Source organism: Pteropus vampyrus, unplaced genomic scaffold (genome assembly GCF_000151845.1).
Source record: "Pteropus vampyrus isolate Shadow unplaced genomic scaffold, Pvam_2.0 Scaffold346, whole genome shotgun sequence".
Classification (NCBI taxonomy): Eukaryota; Metazoa; Chordata; class Mammalia; order Chiroptera; family Pteropodidae; genus Pteropus; species Pteropus vampyrus.
In genome coordinates this window covers 130,909-141,976 of record NW_011889127.1, presented here as the reverse complement: position 1 = coordinate 141,976, position 11,068 = coordinate 130,909, and the positions used below count along the sequence as shown (strand labels likewise).

Below are 11,068 nucleotides of genomic sequence, written 5' to 3'. Positions count from 1 at the left end.
GCGTGAGGGAAGCTGGGCAGGTGGTCTGGCTCCAGCCATTCAGCATGTGGAGGGGCCCTCGGCTCCATGCCAGGCCCTGGGCTCAGAGCTGTGGACAGGCCACAGACAAGGGCACTGGAGAGGGCCGTGTGAAATACTGCCCAAGCTCCGCTCCCCTTCCTGGACGTCTCCCAAATACAGACGATCGTCTGCTCAGATGAAACGTAATTGTTATCCCGTCTGTCCCCAGCCCTGAGAGCTCTGAGGCCCTTGACACCCACTGGGCTACATCCACGTGCCCTGGCCTGGCATGCGGGCCCCGTGGTGCTGAGGACTCAGCGGACAGCTGTGAGCCATGCACTGACTACACCAGCACCGTGCTGAGACCTCTGTACACATCATCTCATCCGTCCACACAGCCACGCTGAAGAGGTTGCGGTGACTTCCCCCATTGTGCAAACAAGAAAATTGAGGCACAAAGAGGGGGTGACTTGCCTAAAGCCACGAACTCGTGAGTGCTGGAGCCAGGACTGGACCCCCAGGCAGCACGTCCCCACATTGGGTCCTGGACTCTCAGCCACCTGAACCACTTCAGGTCCCTGCAGGGGATGCCTCTGCCTAGAAAACAGTCCACTCCCTCCCTGACCCCATCGCCCCTTCCCAGACTCCTGGCCTACAGCCTAGGGCATCCGGGCTGGGTCAAGGTCTGCAGAAGTTCATCCACCTGGTGAAAACTTCAAGAAAGGCTTACAGGCTTCAGAGGATGTTTCCTAGCAACCGAGAAGCTTTTAGAGCTCAAAATAATTGCCCAAGTCCTGAGTGATTCATTTCAAACAGCCACGTCCTCCTTCAAAAAAAAAAAAAAAACAAAGCCCCATTATCTCAACCTGGATACTGTTAGAATGGGGCCCACACAGTCAGATGACATGATGACTTTCAGAGAGGGACTGAACACGTGCAAAAGGCAGCAACATTAGCAGGACAAAAGTGGAGACAAAAACAGAAAGGAATCCGTGATTAAAATTATGCCCGAAGTGTCCTAACCTGCAAGACACATACAGATGTTTGCAGAAGCGAATTATTCCCTCGACGCATTGGCGAAGCCTGGGAGAGGTGTGGATGACAGTATCATTCACAAGTGCGCCAGAGGAGAACCGACCTCGCCTTGCCAGGATCACCATTGATCTTTGCAGATCTGCTCAATCTTCCATTTATTCATCCAACAAATGTCCTCTGAGCACCGAGTACGGGGGCCGCACTGGGGCCGAGCGGCTCCGAGCACGGACACCGCAGCCCAGCGGCCGGGACTCAGGTCCTGGCTTTAATGGCAGCTGTGGATCTTGGGGACGTTGCCCGCGCTTGGCGCACCTGCGTCTTCTCATCGATGAAGTGGAGAACTGTAGTTCCTACCGTGTGGGGTCGTGGGGTTCGACTAGAAAATCTTAGCATAAGCGGTTCGCACCGGGCCTGCCCGCTCTTCCCTGGCACTGCGGCCGGAGCTTCTGGGAAGTCCTGCTGTGCCCTGCCGCTTGGTCCCAGCCATCCTTGGGGGAAACTGGAACGGTCTGTTTCCACACCGAGAATGAAGAGGCCTCTCTGAGGGGGGCAGCCTGCAAGAGGGAGGGGGCGCTGGGAGAGGCGCTGGGTTTACTGCAGGCTGACCAAGACCGCCGTCGCCAGCCGGGCTGGTCTAGGGGTCCGCGTGCATCTCCAGGCCCCAGCACTGGCGGCTGAATCTGGATTTCCTCCAGCCATGCAGGGTGGAGGGTGGGAGATACTCGCCCTCCCCTCCGCCTCGTGTGTGGAAGTGTCAGTACAAATGTCCTGCCTTTGCCAGGCGTGGGGTCACTGTGTGGCCCAGCAAAGCCAGCCCAATACCTCACCCTGCCCCTCGAGAGCCCGAGAAAGCTGTGCAGGGGGCCGCGTGTGACGGGGACTCCGTACTGTGTGGTTTCTGTCTCCGACACGGCAGCCTGAGCCGGGATGGGGCTCACCCTGCAGGCTAGCAGGAGAGGGCGAGGGCCCGTCCTTGAAGGCGTGGCCTGGACGTTATCTGCATCCCTTCCAATCACTCCCGCTGGCCAGAAACCGGGCTCAGGGCAGGGCGGGCTGGGGACTGGGGCCGTGCGTGGGCCCCCAAAGGTCCAGCTCCGGTCAGGGCTTCTGCTGCCACACAGGGCACCTTGGGGGGGCGGGGCGCAAACAGCGGTGGTCTCTGCCACAGGCAGAAAATAGGGCGGTGCTCGGCCTAACGGACAGAGTAGGCGAGAGAGCGAACATGTTAAAGTCAGCTGCATGCAGAGACTGTACTGTGCTGACCAGCCCTGCGGCCAGGCCCGGACATCACCTGCAGAGCCAAGGAAGGTTTCTGTTGTGTTGCCGACAGCCCAGTCCGCACACTGTCGGGGGAACCAGGAGCCACAGAGTCCTTAGGTGGCGCCTACGCAAAGTAAAGCATCGTTCCCTCTGGCTGCAACCACGGGGGACCTGTGGATCGAAGGCTGGGGGCCAGCAGGCCTCTCGCTCTACACATTGTTCACGCTGCACAGTCTCCCCGCTCCTTACCGCGTGTCCACATCAAAGGCAATGGGTGAAAAAGCCTTTAAACTGCAACTCACAGGAACTAAGCTGGGTCCCCTGCACCCCAGGTCCCTCTCAGTGTCTTTACTCTGTCCCTCTCCCTGACCTTGTCTCTATCATAGAGATGATGGAGACAAGATGTCCCTCGGAGTCTCTCTCAGGCCCTCTCGCGCTCTGCCTAGGAGTGTCGCCCCTTCTCCAGTAAACGCCTTTTGGCTCCGTGGCGTGTGTGTTGGCACGCCTTCTCAGGCTCTGCCAGAGGCCCTCTCTCTCAGTGTGGGATTCGAGTCCTCCACACTCGGGGAAATGTGCCCCGCCCTGCATCAAGTCTTTCCAGCCTTGTGCGCAAACAGCCCCCCTGAGGAGCCTTGGCTTATGCCTGGTAGAACTTTGCTGCCAGGGTCAGCCAGGGTCCTTTTCTGTGACGCGCCCCCAGGCCACCCTAATGACAGAAGAGGTCTGTCCCAAGCCTGAGGCTGCTTCTGGTTTGGGGCATGAGCGCCTGAGGCTGATTCCTCCACAGACAAGTGTACATTCGGGACAGAAAATGATGACCTGTTGAACACGAGCACCGGCAGGTGACGGCCTGCTGACGGCGAGCACCGGCAGGTGACGACCTGACTGTGAACACTGGCAGGTGACGACCTGACTGCGAGCACCAGCAGGCAGGTCCTGGAGGCGCAGGAAGCGGGGCGGCCGGCGTGAGGGTCCCTGAGTGCAGGTCCCATCCTGAGGGCAGAAACAGGGGATCCACAGGGGAGGCCAGGACTCTTCCCCGGGGCAGGGGTGAGGCCGCGAGATGGGGACCTGGCTTCAGCCAGAGCTGCGACCCTCCGAGCAGCTCCCTCAGGACCCACGGGAGCCAAATACTCTGCTCGGTGGGGCTTCGCACCCCGTACTGGGGGTGGGGACCCTCAGGAGGACAAGCGGGGAGGTGGAGAGTTTTAGCTAAAAAAATCCCCACTTTTAGTCCTGTCTTTGTCAGAGCGACGAGCTGTCAGTGGCGACAGGCAGACAGGCCGACGTGCCCGAACATGCTGACCAGGAGCTGGGGCAGCAGATTCGGGAAAGACAAAGCCCTGCTTGGTGGGCGCCTCTGAAACAGGCAGCTGCGGGAATGTGTTTTCCTGCCACTGGGGAGTGCGGCTCCGTGAGGTGGGACCAGGACCCAGGAGCGGAATGGAAGTCGGGAAAGAGCATGTGGGAGCCGTGCGGACAGCCAGCGTCCAGCAGCAGGTGCGCGAGCCGGCGGGGCTGTGCGTCCGAGGCGTGTCGTCACCGCCTCACAGGGCGCACAGTGCAGGCGCCGCGGGTGCCCGCCCCCTGGGCTGCTCGAGAAGGCTGCGTTGGGACCTGGCACCAAACCTCCAGGGCGCCACCCAGCTGGCTCTTCCTGGAACAGCTCGTATGCTGCGGGCCCTCCCTGGCGCTCCCACAGCCGGGGGTGACAGCCCAGCCCTGAGCAGACAGGTGGACGTGGTGTTGACCTTGACGGTTGGGCCCCCCCACCGCCCTGCCCCGGGGCCAGCACGGCTCCCTCCCAACCGGTCCGAGGGCCAGCCCCACGGGCAGTGTTCAGAAAGGGAATTCTAGAGCCAGGAAACTGCCGACTTCTTCATGGCCCCGTGGGAAAAGGCTTCGGTTCCCACCTTAGCTCTGCCATGTTCCTTTGGGCAAACCGTCGCGCCTTTAAGAATTCTTATATGGAAAACGTTGAGGGACCTGGCTGCGACGACCGAATGACCTCGGGTAAACAGTGCCAGCCCCACAGTGGTGCTCAGAAACTGAGGTCCCCCCATCCCCCCACTGGCTGAGGGTGGGATAGGTTCTGGAAGCAGGAGCCTTCAGCCCCGACAGTCTGGCCTCTGCCAGAAGCTCTGTGCGCCGGACACTCCTGGGCCCGAAGTGTCCAGGGAAGAGACAGTCAGCGTCAGGGAGCCTTGGGCCACAAGGGCGGACGGCGTTCTGACGTTTACGGCTCCAAGGAAGCCATCCAAGGAGCAGTCCCCAGACCCAGAGGGCCGCAGCCGGCCAGGTCTGCTGGGAGGGGGCAGCCTTCTCTGTCTCCTTCTCCTCCAGACCGTGCCTCGATGCACCCCAGTCCGTCTTCCCACACCTCAGCCCCCACCTCACCAGGGCCCTGGCTTCGCCAAGAGGGGCTCTGGCTGCCTGGGGACAGAGGGCCACTCCCGTCCCGGCCTTCGGCCTCCTCTGGGACCCGCTGGTGTCAAGGCCGTGCCTGAGGCCTCCCAGTGATGCCCCGATGTTGAATTGTCTTCCTCTGGCCCCTCAAAATGGGGCAAACCCCGCCTCCTCCCAGCAGCCTCCTGACCCGTCCCTCATCCCAGGCAGGCTCCAGGTCCCCCCTCTCGGCTCCCACAGGCCCGTCCTGCTCTAAGCCAGGGCCCCTCCCGTCTGATTTGGATGGCTTTCCTGCGGGCGGGGCCTGGGTTTGACTCAAACTGGGGAACTGCCACATCTGCTCGGCATCACAGCGCAATAAACATTTGCTCGAGAGTGGTGACGAATGCATTCGAGCCTCGTTAGATAAGTTAAACAAGGGCTGCTTTAAACGGTGCGTCATAGGTGTTGGCCGAGCTCTTCTGGACGTGTACCCGTGAGGAATCAAACCCGTGATGCAGGGAGAAAGGCAGGCCTGGCGGCCGGGGCGGGGTGCAGGCGGCCGGGGCGGGGTGCAGGCGGCACCTCAGACACCAACCAGGCCCTCTGCTTGGATTAAGCCACTCTGATCAGCTCCATTCGAAATGCAGTTATTTTCAAAAGTTTGTCTTTAAAAGCCTAGAAGGGACACTGCGTCGGGTGAGGGACTGTCCAAAGGTTCTCGATCGGTTCTGAAGTTCTGTGAATGTCTGACAACTTTAAAAATTCACAGATGTTCACTGAGCACTTACCAGCGCCTGGCATTTTTCTAACCGCCCGCAAAGAAATTAGCTCATTTAATCCTAAACACAGCCAATGGTCCTGTCACGTCTCCACTTTACAGAAGGGGGAACTGAGGCCTTGAAAGCATGACTTGCCCCAGGCCACACAGCTGGGGAGGCCCACGAGCGAGCGGGGCCGGACCTGGCAGGACTCCTGTGCTCCCTGCCGTGCGTGCTGCATCCGAGCTGACACAGGACACGTTCTCTTTAGACCGGAGTCCTGTGCACCGTGTAGAGTTTGGAAGGCGTTTCTATTAAGGAATTTTGAAAACCGCTGAGCCCAACTTCTCATTTCACCGCTGGGGACACTGACACCTGGGGACAGGATCTGAATGGCTCCTGGTCACGTGGGGGTTTGTGATGGACGCAGAAGTAGAAGCTGGTGTCCAATGCCCAATCTGGGACAATCCCCAAGAGACCAGCCACCCCTGCTCCGAGCAGGTGGCTCTGCTGGGGTGCCTGCTAAGCACAGCATGGTGCCTCAGGGGACATGGGTCAAGCAGATCTCGGTCCAGTCCTGGCTCTGCTGCTAGTATTTGGTGTGACCACCTCCTCGGTTTGGAGCTGTCACAGTACCTGTCATGCAGGATGAGGATTAGATATCACCTGTGTTTGCTCAGAAAATGCCAGCAGCTCCCCCAGTCCTGACAACCAGTGCTGAATCTGGGGGGCAAAGCTGAACTGTGATGTATTTCATGGCCTCACAAATCTCTGGGGTCAGAGGTGACGGGGCTGACCTTTAACCTCATCTCACAGCGCAGAGGGATGCTGCCCTCTCGAGCAGTTCCCAGCATGCCCTTCGGGAAGCAGGGATGCAGGCAGAGCTGACCGGATGGAGGGACAAACACGATGCGTGAACACTGTCGGTCACCGAACACAGGATATGGATTCACAAACATACAGCCACCTAACCGTGGATGACCATGTACACGCCATTTCATCAGCGATTTGAGTTTCAAATCTGTCCACTCGGTTAGGCCCGAGTGGACAGCTGGGCAGTCACGGCCAGCGATGCTGGGGCCCCGGCCTGGAGGCGGTGCTGGGTCTGCTCAAAGGCAGGCGGCCCGCCAGCTCCTGACGCTGTCCGCTCTGCACTTTGTGTAAACAGTGCGAGTGTCGACACCTGCTGGTTCTCAGGCACATGCAAGAAAGGACTTCTTTTAAGCAAAGAAGAAAAGGACAGATTTTCGTCGTAGGTTTTTATTTCAGAGGCGCTCTGTCACAAACATGGCCAAGCTTCTAAAAGCACTGGCGGAGATGGCCCAGGCTCTACTTCCTGGTCCCGGCGGAGACAGGCGAGACCCTCGCAGAGTCACCCACCACCCACTAGACAGAAGCGCGAGGCAGGCTGTGCACAGTGCCCAGGTGGACGTGCTGTGCCCAGAGCCGCCACTTCTCTTGGCCCCGACCTGGACAGCATCAGGCGGGGCCCTGACCACAGGACCGCTGGGTGGCTCTGCCCGGCCCCCAGGCTCAGCAGACAGCTGTCCAGGCTCAGGAGGAACCAAATAAATAGGAAGTGTTATCACTGAGTTCACGCAGCAGCACATTCAGAAAACAAATCTGACAGCAGTAAGGGTCTGGGGGTGCCTGGAGGGTGTGGGGGAGAAGGGAGGACGTCACTGCAAAGTGCTCTCAGGGCACAGGAATCCTGTCCGGCCTGGCACACCAGCTTCGCTCTGAAGGGTCAGGACGCTGGGTCCAGACTGTGCGTGCAGCTTCCGACGACACTGGGCATATCCCAAGTGACAGAGCTGAAGCCCGGGGAGGTGAGCAGGCTGCACAGGACCGAAGCCTTGCACGTGCACGCGGGAGCCAGACACACGCATGCACGCACGCAGTCGGCGTTGGTGTCAGACACGCACAGACGCACGCACAGCAGCGTTGGTGTCGCACATGCATGCACGTCAGCATTGGTGTCGCACACGCATGCATGTCAGCGTTGCACACGCACACACACATCAGCGTTGGTGTCGCACACGCATGCACGCCAGTGGTGTCGCACATGCATGCACGTCAGCGTTGCACACGCGCACACACATCAGCGTTGGTGTCGCACACGCAGGCACACCAGTGGTGGTGTTGCACACGCACACACATCAGTGTTGCTGTCGCACACGCATGCACGTCAGCATTGCACACACACACAATCAGCGTTGGTGTTGCACACGCATGCACACCAGTGGTGGTGTTGCACACACATGCACGTCAGCGTTGCACACACGCACACACATCAGCATTGGTGTCACACGCGGGCACGTCAGCATTGGTGTTGCACACGCACACATCACCATTGGTGTCGCACACGCACACATCAGCGTTGGTGTCACACGCACACTCGCACGCCAGCGTTGGTGTTGCACTGTCGGGCTGGGCGGCCGCACGGGAGGCGGGCCTGGCGGCCGGGGCCGCGGCCTCACACGGCCGACAGGAAGGGGAAGAAGAAGAAGTCGAAGGCGAACTTGACGGCGCCGTGCACGGTGCTGCGCCAGTCGTGCTCCAGCTTCACGTGCCGGCGGGCGGGCGAGAGCTGGGCCATGCAGTTCAGGCAGCTGATGGCCTTGAGCTCGAACACGGGCCACTTGCTGCCCAGGCGGCCCTCGAGGACGGTGCTGAACTCGACGAGGCTGCCCTGGCGCAGGCTGAGCAGCACGTCCTTGAACTCGCCGCTGGCCCGCAGCACGATGTCCTTGGTGACGTCGTCCTCCTCCGGGCCGCGGGCGCCGTTGGCGCTGAAGGGCATGCCCACCGTGATCTCGAACTTGTAGCGGTCGAACTTCTTGATGTGGCAGGGGTGCTTGGCCAGAAGCTTGAGGCGGCAGAGCTCCTGCTCGGCCGTGGAGGCGCCGCCGGGGCTGCAGGCGGGGTAGGCCTCGCCGTACAGGCAGCGCACCCAGTCGCCGACGAAGAGCGGCAGCACGCGGACGGCCGCCTCCGCACTGTTGTCGATGTCCGTCACGCGCACGTACTTGAAGCGGCCCGTCCACGTGACCCGGTGGCCCTCCAGGTGGCTGCACAGGATCTGCGTGCGTGCCATGTTGGTCTCCTTCCAGGCCCGCGGCCCGCACAGGAAGCCGTACTGCTGCCAGGTCAGCGTGGAGTTGTACACCTTCATGCCCTCGGACCGGTACACGTAGAACCAGCAGAAGAGCACAATGGCCGTGAGCCACACCAGGATGAGCTTGACGATGGAGCTCCGCGTCAGGGACTTGACCATCTCCACCAGCGAGAAGTTGGCCTTGGTCCACCAGCGGAACAGCAGCGGGACACTGCAGACCACCGCGGTGACTGCGATTTTGGTGAGCTCCAGGGACACGAACCAGCGGGCAAACTGCACCACGCCCATCAGGGCCAGGCCGGCCACCAGGATCGGGAGAGCGAAGAGGAAGAGGAAATAGCCAATGGACGCGCGGACCAGCCCCAGGCCGGTGGACTCGAGCAGGATGGCCACAGAGAGCTCGCACCACATGAAGCAGACCAGGTAGGGGACCAGGTAGCAGTAGGTGCCCTTGAAGTTCCGCAGCTGGGCCATGCGGAAGAAGAGGAAGAGCAGGTAGACGTAGAGCAGGCAGGGGACGCTGACGTTCAGGACGACGACGTGGCCGATGGGCACGGTGAGGAAGGTCTGGCCCAGGAGCTTCAGGGGGCGCCAGTCGAAGGGCAGGGTGGGCAGGAGGGAAAGCAGGCCGGCGGCCACCTCGGTCACCAGCGCCCTCCGGGTGTAGGGCTCGGCAGAGGTGCTCAGGCTCATGTAGCTGGTGACGGTGAAGAACACGGACACGACGGCCAGCTCCGAGCAGGGGATGCAGTCCTTGCTGGCGACGGGGAAGGAGAAGATGACGAAGAAGACGGACAGCAGGAAGTGGACGTAGGGCTCCAGGTGGTTCCAGCCGAAGTTGCCCTCGGCCTGCTCCACGTCCAGGTTGGGCTCGAAGCGCAGCAGCAGGCCCGTGAGCGTGTAGAAGCTCTCCCAGGCCTTGCTGTCCTGGAAAACCTTGAGGGTGCAGATCACCATGGAGACGAAGGACAGGTAGAAGACGACCAGGGGCACAAAGAAGGCGAAGAAGTCGATGGTCAGGTTGCTGATGATGAAGAAGAAGATGAGGGCATTGATGTGGTGGGTGGGGACGATGGTGGACAGCCAGTGCATGCCCGCCCGGGAGGCCATGTCGATCAGGTACTCCTTGATCTCCATGATGGCGTGCAAGGGGAACTTGACCACCTGCAGGGAGGAGGGGCGAAGCTGGGAGCCGGAGCCAGGACGGGGCCCTGCTCACTGTCGCCTCCTCAGTCCCCGGGAGCTCACCCCGGCTCGGAGCCAACGGCACACTCCCGCCCTCTCCGACTGCTGGCCGCAGTCCCCGCAGGCGCTTCCGCCTGTAACGCCCGCTCTTGGTGGGACCGTCCTCGCCGTGCGCGAGTCCCTGAGGGCCCTCCCTCACCCCCCCCAGTCCCGTGGGTCCTAGTCCCCCGCCCCTGACCTGCTGGGTTTCCAGACTCACACGACTCACACCCACAGGTGCTGGTCTCCCTGGGACACCGTGAGGGCCTGCGGGAACCCGCCCAGCTCCCTCCTCCCTGCTCCCTCCGCACTCCCCACGGGGCCTCGTGCTGTAGGGATGACAGAGCCCTGTGTGGGAGCCACCTCTCTCCACGGCAGGGACCTCAGCCCCCGCTCCTCAGCTCCCCATCCACTTGGGGACGGGGACGACACGGACACTTCACAAGCCCACGCTGGGCCCCCAGGAGTGGCGCTGGGAGCAGGGACTCCAGAAAGGGAGTCCGTGTGCGTGTGAAGAGTGGGGCTCAGCCCGCCTTTACCGAAAGGAGAGGATCCGACTGTGACCGCCGGGTGAGATGTGTTCGCTAGTGTCAGGAGACCCAACGAACCTGCTGCCTGCCACCGCCCACCCCGGTACACACCCACCTCCCACGCTGCTCAGAACAGACACACGACCCCACACGACCCCATTCAAAGCCCCTTCCCCGCATTAGGACCCACCCCTACAACCTGCTCCCAGTGCCGAGGGCAGAGGTAACCACTGGCCTTGACCACGGCAAAGGATGTGGGGGAGATGAGTTCGGGGCCATCTCAGGGAGGAGGTGGGGGTGGTTCTGCCGTCCAGGTTTTAGCAGCATGGCGTGGAGGAAGGCGGGGGTCTGGGTGCGTCTGGAGGGGCAGAGGCCAGGGAGTGGGTCCTCAGAGGACCGCGCACATGTGCAGGCAGGGAAGCCTGGCGGTGTGCGCAGAGCCCACCTGAAGGACTTGGTGATGGAGCCCCCATCAGCGCCCAGGTGAGGTGGGCAGCACCACCTCCACCCATGCCTTGGGGACAGGCCTGCCCACCCTGCTGGAGGGCTGAGGAGGAGGGGTCTTGGGTGAGCATAACTGGGTGACGACACCGGGATGTGACTGTCATTTGCCCAAGAGCCTTGGCTATCAACTCGAGATGACCAGGACACCTGGAAGCAGCCAAGCGCATGAGTTCCCACACGTGGGGGCTCACAAAGCGGCTGTGCTGACACACGTGTATGTATGACGAGCTGCTCTGTTTGCGACAGCCCAC

At 61.4% G+C, this 11,068-nt stretch overlaps 1 protein-coding gene and 1 long non-coding RNA gene across 3 annotated transcripts in view; one reads left to right on the top strand and one right to left on the bottom strand.

The window, feature by feature from the left end:
- Window positions 1–5,655: 5,655 nt before the first annotated feature.
- Window positions 5,656–11,068, top strand: part of LOC105304479 — an 18,456-nt gene continuing 13,043 nt past the window's right edge. Inside the window, exon 1 of the long non-coding RNA XR_897007.2 lies at window positions 5,656–5,669. This is a non-coding gene — a long non-coding RNA (uncharacterized LOC105304479). The remainder of the gene's footprint in view (window positions 5,670–11,068) is intronic.
- The window catches only part of WFS1 (wolframin ER transmembrane glycoprotein), a 24,934-nt gene continuing 21,516 nt past the window's right edge, over window positions 7,651–11,068 (bottom strand). For both annotated transcript variants that reach the window (XM_011378548.2, XM_011378549.2), the window contains one exon: window positions 7,651–9,723. In XM_011378548.2, the coding sequence (XP_011376850.1) occupies window positions 7,918–9,723 (1,806 nt within the window). In that variant the 3' untranslated portion in view covers window positions 7,651–7,917. The remainder of the gene's footprint in view (window positions 9,724–11,068) is intronic.